Here is a 16,507-nt window from a genome sequence, read left to right on the forward strand (position 1 = left end):
AATCATGGGCTGTGAAGTCCTTTGGAAGCCACACCCTCCTAAACTGCCACGGAAGTGAGAACTACAATTCCCGGGATGCCACGCTGAGTCTACCACCGCCCCGCCCTCTTCCCCGCCCCTCGCGCGCAGCTTCCTGGGACATGTAGTTCTAGAGGCAGAAAATTGGGCAGTGTCGAGTCATAGAAGAACCACAAGCCCCAGAAGCTTTAGCGTCACTCTTCTCCTCCCCTCCTGTAGTCGGAGTGCTGTTTTTGTTGTTGGTGAAAGGTGAGGGGAACAGCTGATCCGTCTGTGGGGTAAGAAACTTGGCCTAGCTGAGGGGGGCGCTTACGCGGGGGTGGTCAGCCCGCATCTCAGCCTACGAAAGGCTAATCCGAGGGAACTGTAGAAGAGGACGATAGGAGCGTTTAGGTTTTAATACTTTACGCACTGAGGAAGCCTCCCCCACGTTTCGGGTTTGTTGGTTTCAAGGGGGGCCTTGAGGGGTAGCCCGCATTGTCCTCACTTTCTTGCGGGGCCTCCTCAGTAAAGCTCGATCCGCTTATGGAAGCTTGAAGGGACTGAAATATTTGCTTAATCTTTTCCAGGCAAGTCTTTGCCCTCACAGACCTTCTGTCTCTCACCCAAATCCAAAGATCCAAAGGCCTTTACTACGCTGAATCCCTGAGGGGAAAACTTCCAACTTGTGGAACGCCAAAACGCTGAGAGCCCTACAGTGGAGAGGACACACATACACACACACACACACACACAGAGAGAGAGAGAGAGAGAGAGAGAGAGAGAGAGAGAGAGAGAGAGAGAGAGCATTTGAAAATCAGCATCTGACCACATACACTTTAGGTGCCCAGAACTTTGTTCTGGAGAATGTCTGCAGCTGTTACAGATTTTCTTTGTGGGGAAGGAGGGGTTCGGGGGTTCTCAATGCGTAGAACTTTGGAGACAGATCTCACTCTACCCTAAGAAGAGTTATAGTTGAAGAAAACACTGAGTAGATGAAATGAGGTATTTTTCAGAGATGGAAATCAAAAGAAAAAAAAACACAAAGAAATAGTAGCTTCAGTGCAGTCGCTTTACGACAAGAAATCCTCTTTGCATTGCTGGCCCACCTTCCCATCTCCACGGAGTGTCTAATTTCCTTTAAAGTTCCTCCCCCACTGTCTCAGCTTGGTGTGGGTTTGTGATGTTTGGGGGCGTGCATATGACTAGTGGTGATGGCTGATTGGCCACATCGGCTGCAGCTGACACAGGAAGCAGATGTGTGGGCCAGAGAGAAGAGGGCTGCCTCTCAGCTCTGGATTGAGGTGTATTTTATTTTATTTTATTTTTAAGTTAATATACAGTGAGTTTCATTATGACATTTCAAACATGTACACCATACTTTGTTCTTGTCCATTTCTGAGTACTACTGTTTTAATTTTTTTTACTTCTCTGTGTATTTTAATTGTGTGTGTGTGTGTGAGTGTGTGAGTGTGTGTGTGTGTGTGTGTGTGTGTGTGTGTGTGTGTGTGTGTGAGTGAAGACAGGTGTACAGAAGTCAGAGCACAACTCAGGGAAGTCAGTTTTCTCCTCCCACCATGTGAGTTGGTTGAGTGCAGCTTTACCCACCGAGCTCTCCTACCCCCTGAACTCTATTGATTGCTGCTATCATTATCTATTTTCCAATTAGTTCTCCCTAGCTAACTCCGTTTTATCTGCTTTTCTCCTGCCACCAACCCAAGCATATGGCAAGATTTGGAGCCTTAGAATTGAGGCTAAGAGGGGCCCACAGGAATGGACACAGGTACTAGAGCTGAGGTGGCACCCACACAAATCATTAAGTTTCTAGCTCTGCTCCCAGCAAGATGTGGAAAAAAAAAAGAAAGAAAGAAAGAAAGAATTCCTCGTTGCACTCTCTGCCTTTTCTCAACACTAAATGTGCATTTCCCCTTCGCAGGGCCCCTTACCTACCCTGTTTCCAACCTGTTCCCTGCCTAAGGGTGGGGCTTTCCTGGCTCCAGGCCCCCACATTCCATCTCCCCACACCACCACCTTCCTGCTGAGTATTTCACTCCGCCCTTGGACTGCCACCTCCAGAATTTCTGATTTCCTGGAATAGACATTGAAGGACAGAACCTGTCTTTCCTATTATCCTCCCCTTCTCTAGTCTTGGAGGAAAGCCAAAGCTTGCCTTCTTCTGCTTCCCTAGAGTTGATCAGGATGGACAACTCACCGATAGGTGCCCCAAGAGCAGAGGAGCCAGGATTAGGTTGTTGGTCCCCAAACCATATTCCCCTCTGAAGATTCATCACCATCAGAGATTAGTTGTTGTTTTGGTACTCTTACCTGGGTATAGTAGACCCAACAAGCTTAGGCATGCATAATGGAGACCTGCTCAAGCTAAGAGAGGACCACACTTCCACTGTATTTTGAATTCTAGCGCCAGAAGGTATAGGGGATTGCATGGGGAAACCAAGAGAATCTGGAATTCCCAAGGATGTTGAGAGATGAAAGGGAGAAACAGAGATGAGCAGAGACTAAGATACTGGGTCAGTGGGGCAATGAGAAGGAATAGAAATTAGGCAGGTGAGGGACTGGAAGCCATAGAGGGTACAACATGACAGGGCAGGAAGTTGACTTGGAAGGTAACACCTATGCCCCAGGGATTAAAAATACCTTAAAAAGGTCCCACAGTCTTAGGGCCTGAAAATCTGTGTAGTTACAGGGACTGTGGGTAGGTGCACATGGGTCAAGGGAAAGAAGCAGTGGAAAGACTTAAGTCTATCATCCCTTTCTTTCATAGGACATCAGCCATCTTGAGGACAGGATGGAAGAGTCATCACTAAGCCGGGTACCATCCCGGGGTGGAGTCAACTTCCTGAATGTGGCCCGGACCTACATCCCCAACACCAAGGTGGAATGTCACTACACTCTGCCTCCAGGCACCATGCCCAGTGCCAGTGACTGGATTGGTATTTTTAAGGTATCCCTAGACCCTCTTCTGGCTCAAGCTTATGGGACATGGGTTGGTTAGAATATGAGGAGTGACTAGGTCCTTAGATTCTCAGGTTGATAGGGAGAAAGATGACACAGAGGCCGACAGTATAAAGTTCATCTCTCTATCTTTGCCCCTCTCTCTCCTGATAGTATAATGTCCTTCAGCCTTACCTGACTCTTAGCATCCTTGGAACATTATTCAGTCCTTCCATTACTCACAGACAATAACTCTGTCATCAATCCTTTCTCTTTCAGGTGGAAGCTGCCTGTGTTCGGGATTATCACACGTTTGTATGGTCCTCAGTCCCAGAAAGTACAACTGATGGCTCCCCCACCCACGCCAGTGTCCAATTCCAAGGTATAAAGAAAGATGGTAGAGCCAAGGAAGTGGTGGTTTGGGAGGAAGGTAGTGGGCTATCCTCTAAAAGTACAGAGGATAAGGAATATGAGTGCATATAACTCTTAATTGCCAGGCCTAATGGTACTCCAGTGTCACCCCAGCTACCGAGGAGGAGGCTAGGGCTAGGAGATAACTTGAACCTAGGATATCAATGTTGGCCTAGGAAACATGGCTAACCCTGTCACGAAAAGAAAATAAAAGACCTTGTGAGATTGTATCCAACAGAGTTCAGCAAGTTATCATCATAGGGTCAGCACCAGTGACTAAGAGGATACTACAGAAAGAAGGAGGATGTTAATCCAACTCATTTGCATGACAAAAGAGGGACTCCCAGGATGGGACATGGAAAGGTGTGTGGTAACAGCAGTCTGAGAGACCTGGGTTCAAATCTCAGCTCCCTGCTTTACAAGCTGTTTGGCATTGAGCAGATGAGTTAGAATAGGGTCCTAGATTGTAGGAACAGTGCAGGGATTTTAAATGATCTGGGGAACACTGGTTGTGTGGTGTATGGTGCTAGCTGGAGTCAATGTGATGAAGAAGTGTGAATAAAACAGGTGGCTGGCTAGGCAGGAGGAAGAAGCATATCCCAAGGACCAGCCGCAGGGGAGTGGACAGTAGGTGACATGGTAACACTTTCCCTCCCCTAATAGGAACAGGGACCCGCTAGCACTTGAGAGCCAGAGATCATACTGGTTTCTGGGTGGTTCTTCCCACAGCTAGTTACCTGCCTAAACCAGGAGCCCAACTCTACCAGTTCCGGTATGTGAACCGCCAGGGCCGGGTGTGCGGGCAGAGCCCCGCATTCCAGTTCCGAGAGCCAAGGCCCATGGATGAGCTGGTGACCCTGGAGGAGGCTGACGGAGGCTCTGACATCCTGTTGGTTGTCCCTAAGGCCACTGTGCTTCAGGTAAGAAAAGAATAGCAGACTGTTTCTGTGCCAGGGACACCAAGGGCAGCATTTCAAGAGTCCCCCTCCTTCCTTTACTTCCCCTCCTCTGTCATCTCAACTGAAGATTTCACTGGAAGTGACCAGAGGTCTGCTCTCAACAAAACCAGCTGTTAGTCACAGAACAGGAAAGCAAGTCATCACACAGGCCAGTAAAACTGACATTCTAGAACTGAGCCAGCCTTCTCAAAGGGCCACTGCCTGCCCTAAGTCCTATAGGAGATCCACAAGGTAGAGGAAAACTGCCTCAAGGAACCCAGGGAAAAAGAGAGGCTGATATCTGCCTCTAGCAGAGGTACAGCAGGGCTCTGAACCGTCCCATTCAGGACCGAAGGTGCTGACCACATATGGCTCTTTGGCACTATAGGTATGACTAATCCATAGTTTGAGGTATAATCACAGATACTGGCTTTTGAACACTTAGTATTTCAATATTTATTTATTTAGTTGTGTTTATCTGGGTATGTGTATATGTGTATATATGAAAGTGCATACATGCCGTAACACATGTGGAGTCAGAGATCAACTCATGGCAGTTGGTTCTCTCGTCCTGCTGGATTGGTTTCAAGGATCCACGGACCAAGCTCAAGTTTCCAGGTTTGGCAACAAGTATCTTTATCTAATGAGTCATCTTGCTGGCCCAGCCATGGTACTTTTAACTGCAATCCCTCAATTACCTTTCCGAGCCCAGGTGTGTGTGCGTACGTGTGGAAACAGAATGGAGTGTCATAGAATACTCTGGATCTATAGTTACAGGCAGTTGTGAGCAACTTGATGTAGTGCTGGGAGCTAACCTCTAGTCCTCTCCAATAGCAACCAGCACCCTTGACTGATAAGCTGTTTCTCTGACCCTTGTATACTTCTTATTAAAGTGGATACCAGAAAATATAAACTTAAAAAATATGCCTTATATAAATATTTCCACTGGGTCAGAGAAGAGTCTCAGGAGCAAAGGCGGATACTACAGAGAGTGCCTGAGACAGTGAGGAGCAGGGAGAGGTGGGAGGCCATCCATTCTCCAGATGGGAGAAAAACTGCTCAGAAGGTGAAAGTTGGTAGCTCAGAGATTTGGACAAGCCCCTACTCTCTAGAACCCGAGCCTGATAAATACATGGATCAACGTGATAGGAAGATGTTTATACCTAAGTGAGAGGAAACACAAGCTTCTACCCAGTGTTCTGTTTTTACATTGGTTTTTCTCATTTAAAGCTCACAGATGAGGAATTTAGTGGTTTGGCTAGTAAAAAGTATCTCAGATTTACTGAAATCGGTCTGACTCAGTGGAGATAGGGTAAACGTAGAGGAGGCCCCTTGTCATTGTGCCCTGTCAGAGGAAGTTGCCAGGCCTGGACTGAAAGGTAATTGAGGGCTGGCAGTTAAAAGCTGGACCATGCTGACTCAGTTTCTCCACCTCTCTCACACACTCTCTCCCCCTTCTCCTGCCCTTGTAGAACCAGCTGGATGAGAGCCAACAAGAGCGGAATGACCTGATGCAGCTGAAGCTGCAGTTGGAGGATCAGGTGACAGAGCTGAGAAGCCAAGTGCAGAAGCTGGAGGCAGCTCTGGCCACGGCCAGGCAGGAGCATTCGGAGCTCACCGAGCAATACAAGGTGGGAATTGGGGCTGGTGGGGGTGGGGCCTAGACCAGCAAAGAGGAGAAAGGAAAGATGTCAATGGAGTTTTAAGATGGTCCTTGCATCAAGGAAATAGGCTTAAGCGTTAACAGGTGAGACTAAACTTTGAATGATGAGAGGTATCCCAATTTGTAATAAGACTCAGTTCTCTGCATCCAGGAATGCTGGCATAATACCACATTCCCAGGCAACAGCACCTCCACTCAGCTTTTCCAAGGAAGATGGCAGGACAGAGGCAGGACGCATATGTTCAACCTGAGCCTGCCCTGACCCTCTGTCTTTCTCGGTGGAACCTTGATTCCAGGGGCTCTCCCGGTCCTATGGGGAGCTCTCAGAAGAGAGGGACATCCTGAGCCAGCAGCAGGGAGAGCATGTGGCCCGTATCCTGGAGTTAGAGGATGATATCCAGACCATGAGTGACAAAGTGCTGATGAAGGAGGTGGAGCTGGACAGGTAGGGGACTTCCCCAGCCGGAGGGTGGCCTCTGTCCACTCCATGCCCCTGGCCTCTGCTTCCCAAGGCCTCCACTGCATTCCCTGCTTCAGATGGGCGTACCTGCTGTCTGGCCCATCACAGTCACATACAGGGTATTCTGTTACTAGGGATCTCCTTCTGCCAGCTCTCATACATCTCTATGATGCTGTTCTAGGCCTTCAGAAAGATCAGTTGCTATTTATTGTGTGGTATGAGCTAAGCAGAACTGGAGATGGACTATCTAGAAGGAGATATCACTTGAGTCTAGCTGGGAAACAACCAGAGTTCATAATGTATAGTCATATAAATAAGGATATATATATATATATATATATATTACATTAAGTAAGTAAATTATATTTAAAGCATGGGAAAAGCATTAGATTCTGTTCTTGCTATTGGGAATGTTCAGTGTCACAGCTCAGTGGTAGGAACACCTTTTGAGTGTGCTCAAGGCCCTAGCTTCAGTTCCTCAGCACTATAAAAAGAGACAGAAATGTTGGAGCAGGTGATCCAGGAGTACAAGAAAATCTCTCCCCTGCGAAAAGGTATAAGCCACAGGAATCTTTTGTTTGATTTTGTTTTTGTTTTTGTTTTTGTTTTTTAAACAGAGCCTTACTATGTAGCTCTGGAACTCACTATATAGATCAGGCTGGCCTCAAACTCACAAGAGATCTTCCTGCCTCTGCCTTCCGAATGTTGGTAATATGCCACCACACCTGGCTAAATCACAGAATCTTAACATTGAGAGTGACATTAAGGTATTTAAAAGAAAACCACTCTTGGTCCAGCCCTTCTCAGTATCAAACAGCTATCACTTTTGTGTTTGTTGTACAGAGCTAAAATCTTCCTATTTAGAAAACAGAGGCAGGAAGATCACCAGTTAGACCTTCCTGGGCTACATAGTGAGTTAGAGACCAGTTTGGGCTACCAGCCTGGGCTACATTGTGAGTTATAAACCAGCTCGTGTGTGTGTGTGTGTGTGTGTGTGTGTGTGTGTGTGTGTGTGTGTGTAAAATTTTAAACAATAAAAACCTTTGTAAAGGAAAGAGATGTTCTGCCGGAGTCTCAGGGCAGTAAGCAAAGTGACCCAAGGGGTTTCTTCATAATGTACTAGTCTTGCCCTAGGTCAGGAGAAGATGTCTGTATTCTCAGAGACTATGTTTCACATGCCTCATCTAGCCTACATACCACCTGTTGTTACATGATTTGGTGCCCGATAATCAGATAAAAGAACAATACCATTTTGTGATAATGAAAAGCGAATGGCCGGGTGGTGGTAGCGCACGCCTGTAATTCCAGTACTTAGGAGGTAGAGGCGGGTGGATTTCTGAGTTCAAGGCCAGCCTGGTCTACAGAGTAAGTCTTAGGACAGCCAGGGCTACACAGAGAAACCCTGTCTCGAAAAAAAACAAATAAAAAAAAAGTGTATGAAATTCAAATGTCTGTGTTTATTAGATAAGGTTCTCTCAGGCTCCATGCATATCCCTGCCCACATTTGCCTACAGCCTCTTCTGCACCTGCCACTTTCTGATCTACAGCAAACTTAGGGTTAATAGTGACTGCCCATTGTCACTCAAAGATTGGATTTCATCTTGTAATTGAGTGGAAACAGGGAGCCGCTGGTAGAACATCCTGTACAGTGATACAATGACATAGTGTCACACACCCTTAATCCCAGCACTGTGGAGGCAGAGGCAGGCAGATTTCTGAGGACAGCCCGGTGTATAGAGTGATTCCCAAGACAGCCAGGGCTACACAGAGAAACCCTGCCTCAATAAATGACAGCAACAACAACAAAAAGAAAGGAAAGCAGTTGATGGCTATGCTCTAGAGGAGTGTGGGTCAGAGGTCTGAGTATTTCCACCCGACACTGTCATCTCATCAACAGAGTTAGAGACACAGTGAAGGCCCTGACACGGGAACAAGAGAAGCTCCTGGGGCAGCTGAAGGAATTCCAGGCAGACAAGGAGCAGATCGAGGTAAGAGATTCCAAGTGGGTTTGCTTTCACAGTTATGCAGCTAGTGTTCGTTCAGTCTCTTCTGAATGCTGGGCGCATACAAGGGCAAGTTGTAAAGGAGACCCTGTGTACCCCTTGCCCCACAGTGCAGTACCTGCCCATATCAGAAGCAGTCAAAGAACAATATAAATGTCCCAAGAAAAGCCTAATACAGCCTCACAGGGTCTAGAAAGGTGAGCAAGAACACCTCTAGTTAGACTTAGAAACAGCTGTTAAGTGAAGACCTATATTGCTGGCATAAGAGGAGCCCTGGGTCTGGCCAGCCAGTCTAGCCAGTTAGCAGGTAGAGAGCAATTGTGGAAGACACCCAAGATCAATCAACCTCTGGTCTACATGACTCAGGCATGCTCATGTGCGTGTGCGTGTGCGTGTGTGTGTGTGTGTGTGTGTGTGTGTGCGCGCGCGCACACACACACACAAACGCTCAAGCATACATATGCACATTCACACACATGTGCAAAGACTATCAAAAGGAGGAAATAGAAGCCAGGCATGATAGCATGCTTGGAATTCTGTTCTAGCACTCAGGAAGCTGAGACAGAAGGATTTTTGACTTCAAAGCCAGCCTTGGCTGACACTGTCATTAGGTAGGAAAGAAGGAAGGAAGAAATTAAAACTTTAAACACTTTGAGTCATAGACAAGTAAATGGTCAATGGTAACAGTTTTTAAACTGTCAACCTTACAGCTTCAGTTCACTCTTCAGTTTGATAGAAAATACATGCCGGACGGTGGTGGCGCACACCTGTAATCCCAGCACTCTGGGAGGCAGAGGCAGGCGGATTTCTGAGTTTGAGGCCAGCCTGGTCTACAGAGTGAGTTCTAGGACAGCCAGGGCTATACAGAGAAACCCTGTCTCAAAAAAATCAAATCCAAAACAAAAAAAACAAAAAAACAAAAACAAAAAAAAACAAAACAAAGAAAATGCAAAAGAAATTTAATTCTGAATTAACTTAAAAGCACACATCAGTGGATTGGTGCTCTCCAGTGTGTTCACTTGTGTACTAACAGACTTTTAAAAACAGTTTTTAATAATTTAGAGCAAGTTCAGAGCTGAGATTGTAGTTCAGTGTTGAGCAAGGCAAAAAAGTATATAGAATGAATTCAAATGAAATATTTGCAGAACCATGAATGGCTCTCTCAGAACCTGGGCTACTCTAGAAAACTGCTCAGCAATGAAGAATGGAATTTCAGCAGGGTGTGATGGTACTGTAATTCCAGCTCTGGAGAGGTTGAGGCACAATTGCCTCAACGGACACGGTCGTGGCAGTAACAGAAAAGAAAAGATAGCTGTGACCAGGGTGGAGAGTGGAAAAGCTGTTGCTTTCTTCTGTGAACTGCTGGGGAGAAAAGAGAGCCAAGAATAGCATAGGTGAACCGAGAAGTGCTCGGTACAGCAGACATGAAGTCTTAGGAAGCCTTAGGAAAGGCTAGGTACGGTGGCGTGCACCTGTGATCTCAGCATTAGAGACAGAAGCAGGTGGAGGACTGCACATCTAAAGTCAATCTGGACCAGCTACTGCAGAGAGAGGGAATAGAGAGACTGAGCCTCGGGGAAGGGGAAGAGAGAAGGGGAGAAGAGACAAGGTCTGAGGTGAGAGGTGCAATATTCTGAGCTTTAGGGACCAAACAGTCCAGACTGTTTTGACTTAAAGGAAAAGTAGGAAAACAGGATTACCTTAATAGGCTGGGACTGAGACCCCAGAAGACAGGACAGGAGTGAATGCTTCCACTTGTGCTGAATCTAAGAAACAGCCCTCTCTCCTCACAGTGACAGAAAGGGAGCCTGCCCCTGGCTGTCTGCACACTCATCCTTACCCTGATCCTTACCTGCTTTCCATTTGCATCAGGCTGAGCTACAAACAGTCCGAGAGGAGAACCGCTGCTTAAATACAGAGCTGCAGGAGGCCAAGGGCCGGCAAGAAGAGCAAGGTGCTCAGGTCCAGCGGCTGAAGGACAAGCTGGCCCACATGAAGGACACGCTGGGCCAAGCCCAGCAGAAAGTGGTGAGTGAAGACCTGTAGGCAGTAGGAAGCAGTGCGAGTTCGAGTAGTCTAGACAAACTTGGGTGTGCAGGGAAGGTGGCTAAAGTGAACAGCACAACCCTAATGAGGGGCTCCCTGGCTCCTACGTGGCTGCCTGTGGGATCTGATCTTTCTGTCTTCTTTGGAGGCGGAGCTGGAGCCCCTGAAAGAGCAGCTCCGAGGGGTCCAGGAACTTGCAGCCTCAAGCCAACAGAAAGCGGCCCTTCTCGGGGAGGAGTTGGCCAGTGCAGCAGGAGCCAGAGACCGAACCATAGCTGAGCTGCACCGCAGCCGACTGGAGTTGGCTGAAGTCAATGGCCGGCTGGCTGAGCTCAGCCTGCACGTGAAGGAGGAAAAGTGCCAGTGGAGCAAGGAGCGGACAGGCCTGCTGCAGAACATGGAGGTAGGGGTGACCCTCCCTACGTCTGGGACTCTGAACTCTTCAGTTGGGTGCTCTGTGGGGAGAGAAGAGTGGGTGAGATCCTGGGAGGACTTGAGGAGAGATGTACACCTTGCTTTCCAGGCATGAACCAGCTCCAACAAGGAGTCCCAGTCCTGATCACCAGAACCCCTAGTTACTATCCCTGGTGTAGGAACATTTGGTGTCATGGGCACCCGGCCCTGTGGTAGTACCAATTCCCACTTTCAAGTGCCTCAGACATCAGGAAACCGGTCAGAAACATTTTGGTCCCCCAGACATAAAGATCCAGAGAGGGCAATGCTGCTTTCCTGGCATCCTTTGCCACCTCGCCTCCTCCCTCCCATCTTCCCCTGCACCATCTCCAGGCTGAGAAGGACAAGATCCTGAAGCTGAGTGCAGAGATCCTCCGGCTGGAGAAGACAGTACAGGAGGAGAGGAGCCAGAGCCACATGTTCAAGACTGAGCTGGCCCGAGAAAAGGATTCTAGCCTGGTGAGGTGCCTGCCTCCCTGGGTTCAGACCTATGCCCTGATGCATAAGTGCCTACTGCCTCTTGGCTCTGAACTACCATGTGCTGACTTGGGTACCTCCCAGCCCTCTTGGTTTGAATGTGCACATTCCCTTTCTGCACACAGAGCGCACCTCTGGGCTCAGGGATGACATACAAGAGTTACAGGATGGCTTCTGGTATTACCAAAACATTTTCACCCTAGCATAAGTTAGTTAGCTAGGGCTGAATTTGAAAGGTAGAGTTTAGGACTTTGACCTGAACCCCGGGGACCAAGACAAAGGCCTTGTGGGAGAGACAGATTGAGTACAGAGCAAGAGAGGACATAATTTAACTTTTAGACCAGGTTCTTGGTGACACATTGAAGGCGCCAGGTTTCATTACCTTTTCCTCTCAGGTGCAGTTGTCAGAGAGTAAGCGGGAGCTCACAGAGCTGCGGTCAGCCCTCCGTGTGCTTCAGAAGGAGAAGGAGCAGTTGCAGACAGAGAAACAGGTGAGAGTCACCTGTTGCCACAGGTGAGACCCTGGATACCAAAGCCAAGGGCTTAGGTACTCAAAATTCTGTATCATCTTGGTAATATCTTGGCTCAGAAACTAGAATCTTTTTGAGGATACAAAAGTTGAAATGGGGCCCTGACCCTTCTTAGAAGCTGACATTGTGCTGGGGAGGGACACCAGAAGGGAAGGAGGCACGGGATAGAGGAGAACTACCTGTTAGGGGGATCTGCTTCGTGTGACTCCATGAAGCAAAGGCCCAGCAAGCAGCAAGGTTGGCATCTGCAGGCTTCAGCATCTGCCTTCCCTTCCCCAACGGCAGGAATTGCTGGAGTACATGAGAAAGCTGGAGGCCCGCCTGGAGAAGGTGGCAGATGAGAAGTGGACCGAAGATGCTGCCACAGAGGACGAGGAAGCCACTGCTGGGCTGAGTCTGTACCCCCGGTCTTGGGACACCTCTTCCCCTCCCCTCTTTGATGTGCTTTGACTCAACTGCCCTTCATTCTCTGGGCCCTCAGTAGTGGAAGGGTCTCCCCTCATATTCCCATGTCTGACCTTTCCTTTTTCTCTTTCTTCCTTCCCTCTCCTAGGCTGCCCCGCAGCTCTGACAGACTCAGAGGATGAGTCCCCAGAAGACATGCGGCTCCCAGCCTATGGCTTGTGTGAGCGTGGGAACACAAGCTCCTCTCTTCCTGGGCCTCGGGAGGCTTCTCCTGTTGTCATCAACCAGCCAGCACCCATCGCTCCCCAGCTCTCTGGGCCAGGGGAGGCCAGCAGCTCAGACTCAGTGAGTAGTGAGAGGCCACATGGAGGTAGAAAGCAGGTGGTAGGGTCACACTTGAACCACGAAGAAAGCCTTTACCATACGGCACTCGTACTCTGGGCTGGAGGAGGCAAGCCTAGTTAGGTGTGGGGATGCAGGGCTTCAGACTCAGCACTCAGAGTGTTGAACACTCAGAGTTCAACACCAGCCTGGTGAATATTGGGCCAGCCAAAACTACACAGTGAAATCTTGTCTCAGCTAAAACCCAGGCCCGTGCTGTGGCCTTGAAGCTCCCAGGTCCTGTCCTGTCCCTGTTCCCTTGCTCTACCTCACCAGTCCTGGTGAGGACTGGCCCTATTTCTGATTCTCTCTGCCATTCTGCTGTCTGGGACCAGTCTTGGCTTCTCCACCCTTATCTGCTACTTGCCCACCTTGGAACCCATCCCAATCCTCCCCGTCTCTTCCCAGGAGGCTGAAGATGAGAAGTCAGTCCTGATGGCAGCTGTGCAGAGTGGGGGTGAGGAAGCCAACCTCCTGCTTCCTGAGCTCGGCAGTGCCTTCTATGACGTGGCCAGGTGAGGGCAGCACAAAGAGGAGAGGAGGTCAGTGTGTAAGCAGCCTCCTGCCCTGCCCCAACTTCCCCTACTTGGCTCAGCCCAGAGAAGGTACCAGTGTGCTTGACAGGAACGCCTGGCTACCTCCACAAACCCCAGGTGGCTTCGCAGTCTTTCTCCCTCCTTTGACTGGCTTCTGTGTTGTTCTAGCTTCATCTTCCGTGGAGCCCAAATTGCCCTGCTTCCCCTCTCTCCTGCCCCTTCCCCCTCCCCAGCTACCAGGTAGGTACCTAGGCCTTCAGGGAGGAAGAAGTGACCAAAGCCTCAGGGATGGAGACTGAGAGAAGGACCACCATCCAGAGCATCTGCCTGGCTAGGCTAGAGATGTTGCCCTTCCCTGACTTCCTGGGAAACTCTGGGAGGGGAACCTGAAGTATGAGCAGGTACCAGGTGGTGCCTTCTGCCTGGCTCTCTAGTCCCAGTCAGGCGGGCATGGCCTCAGGGAAGAGAGCATCATCACCTGGCCCCAACTCTGCCTGGAGTGAGCGGGGCTCGGGCAGAAAGGGCCAATGCTGTCATCTCTCTCTGCTGGAGCAGGAAGATGAAGAATAGTGTCAGACTCATTTTCAGCCCCATTAAGCAGCAGACGGAGATGGAGGGAGGAGAGCTGGAGACTGGGAGATGGGTTCTGTACTACAGACACCAGCAGGGACTCATAGAGAGAGGACACGGGCATCTGGAGAACGAATATTTTGAGCAGAAGAATGCCATAGGAGAGGTTTGAACAGAGAACGACCAGAATGGCACATTAAGAACAAGGAACCACATGGGACCTGAGGTGCCCAGGTCAAGATGGCAGCAGAAGCTGGACTCTGCAGTGCTGCCTGAAATCTGAGCCCCTGGCTGGGGGAAGGGGAGAATCGAATTCAGGAGCCCTCCATTGCTACATAACAAGTTTGAGGTTTACATCAGAAATAAAAATAAAGGCAGCAGAGAACCCTGACCCTGTCTGTCTTTTTTCACCTCTCTTTTTTTTTTTTTTTTTTTTTTTTTTTTTTTTTTTTTTTTTTTTTTATTTGATATAATTTATTTACGTTTCAAATGATTTCCCCTTTTCTAGCCCCCCCCCCACTCCCCGAAAGTCCCGTAAGCCCCCTTCTCTTCCCCTGTCCTCCCTCCCACCCCTTCCCAGTTCCCCGTTCTGGTTTTGCCAAATACTGTTTCACTGAGTCTTTTTTTTCACCTCTCTTTAGTGGTTTTGCAGTGAATTCCTTGTCAGAGGCCAGCACTGGGGTCCCAGCCATCCCTCCATGGAAGGAATGTCCCATCTGCAAGGAGCGCTTCCCTGCTGAGAGTGACAAGGATGCCCTGGAGGACCACATGGATGGACATTTCTTTTTCAGCACCCAGGACCCTTTTACCTTTGAGTGATCTCACCCCTCCTCTCTCATATGTAGATACACACACGCACGCACACACAGACATATATGCAGTTTGGTCTTATGCCTTTTTTAAGTCACACCGGGCTTTATAATGTTCTGTTCCTACAGACCATGCCTGCATCCTGCTTTCATCCCAAGCCTTACAGTTTCATCTTCCATCCTGACATCTTTGTCCCAAGCAGCAGTCTGTCTTGGAAACACTGGCTGAGTTTACTTTTCTGAAAAATAGTTTGAAGGAACCAGGATGGAGACAGCTTTCCCATGCAGGAATAAAATTATTTACTGCTAGCCCAAGTACACACATACACACATACACACACACACACACACACACCACTCCCTTCTGATACCCCAAAGCCAGCTCCTGGGGTACCCTACCCTCTCTCATTCAGACTTTTTGTTTATTCAAGTTTTCTCTGGGGCCTGCATGGAGGTGGCAGCATGGGCTTCACTCCAGCTTGGGCTTCATGACCTGGTCAGGTCTCTCGGTTCTTGGCTACCCTGGTTCTTTCTGTCACCCACCCCAGCCTTTCCCACAGCCTTAGGCCATAAGTTTGAAAGATCCTTTTGTATTTTTAAGGGTTCCCATACCATCTCCTGCCACCCCACACTGAAGTCCTCAAACAGAAAAGAAAATGTATCTGTGCCTTCCGTGAGGGATAGGGGGACAAGGGATCCCAGGTGTCCCCATTTCACAGCCCCTCACCCTCTCCAGGCCCCCCACAGCAATAAGAACTTTCTCTCTCCCTTAAACTCCCCTCTATTTGTAGTTTGGACAAATATATTTATATGATCTGTGTAACTGTTGTCATGACGTGTCTTCTTATCAAGAGGCATTGCTACAGAAAAGGGCTTCAAATTCCTAGTCCCTGTCGAGAGGGGAAGAGTGATAGGCAGGTACATTCTTACCAGGCCTTCTGGTGTGCTAACCACATGAGGCCAAAGGAGATGGGGAAAAAGCTGTGTGTCTCTGGCCTGGAGCACAGTTTTAAGGAGGGAGCAAACAGGTGGCTGGTGGGATTGGAAGGGACACAAAGACCGTCAGCTTCCACGGTCATCCTTGCTAAACCCTACTGCCATCAAGAGCGCATGCCTTTGGGTTCTGCCAAGTGAGATGTGCTCTAAGCTCCCTTCCACCCTTGTTTACATCCCACACCCCCCTGTGTACTCCTTGACTTTACAATCAGAGCAACAACACATCCATCCGCCCCAACCAGCTGTCTGGGTGACATAGACACCCATAGCAGCATAGAGCATATATTAAGGACCTGTGTGCTCACTAATGCTCTCTGTGTGCCCTGGCAGGCATACACCTATAGTTCTCTCATTCTCTGTCCCCAAATACCCTTCTCAGCACCTCGTATCCCTTCAGACTCACTCACCAGACCACCCCCACAATCCTGTCTTTACCTGAAACTAAACTATTCACTACCACCCCCCCTTCCTACGGCACCTGGATGACAATCTTACATCCCGTCTTTTTCCCTCATGTCTGTCTCCTAGCAACCCCATCTTCCCTGAATCCTTTCCAAGGAAATTGGAGATAATGGATCTCTCTCCTCTCTCCATCTCAACCTCTCTTTATTGATCCTCCTTTAATGAAAGTTAATTATAACAATGATTTAATTAATAGAATCCCTCTCTTCCTTTATTGCTTCCCGTATTAAGACTATTAATAAATACGAGCTGGGCTGACAGAGGCATCTATCACCCGCCCAGGACTACCCCCATCCCTCCTTTTCTCCTCCCCTCGCCCCCTCCCTCTCTTGGCCTATAAACTTGCCGGGGTAGTGGGGGTTAATCAGAGAGGAATTATGAGCCAACATCCCCAGCAGGAGGTGCATTTAATGAAATC

General features: G+C 48.8%; 1 protein-coding gene across 3 annotated transcripts; it reads left to right on the forward strand.

The window, feature by feature from the left end:
• Positions 1-204: 204 nt before the first annotated feature.
• Calcoco1 (calcium binding and coiled-coil domain 1) lies at positions 205-15,454 on the forward strand. Of its 3 annotated transcripts, none has more exons than XM_052160815.1 (15): positions 205-296; positions 2,780-2,959; positions 3,229-3,331; positions 4,090-4,280; positions 5,771-5,929; positions 6,258-6,406; positions 8,319-8,409; positions 10,297-10,452; positions 10,619-10,873; positions 11,257-11,382; positions 11,796-11,891; positions 12,216-12,324; positions 12,484-12,680; positions 13,125-13,231; positions 14,464-15,454. In XM_052160815.1, the coding sequence occupies exons 2-15, from the start codon at positions 2,804-2,806 to the stop codon at positions 14,639-14,641; spliced, it is 2,073 nt and encodes a 690-aa protein (XP_052016775.1). In that variant the 5' UTR covers positions 205-296; positions 2,780-2,803; the 3' UTR covers positions 14,642-15,454. The 3 variants fall into 3 exon arrangements, with proteins under 3 accessions (XP_052016775.1, XP_052016777.1, XP_052016776.1); XM_052160817.1 differs by having other exon boundaries at positions 211-296; positions 13,125-13,258; positions 14,464-14,559; XM_052160816.1 differs by lacking the exon at positions 205-296 and adding an exon at positions 1,758-1,780.
• Positions 15,455-16,507: the final 1,053 nt, after the last annotated feature.

Source organism: Apodemus sylvaticus, chromosome 17, assembly GCF_947179515.1.
Source record: "Apodemus sylvaticus chromosome 17, mApoSyl1.1, whole genome shotgun sequence".
Taxonomy (NCBI): domain Eukaryota; kingdom Metazoa; phylum Chordata; class Mammalia; order Rodentia; family Muridae; genus Apodemus; species Apodemus sylvaticus.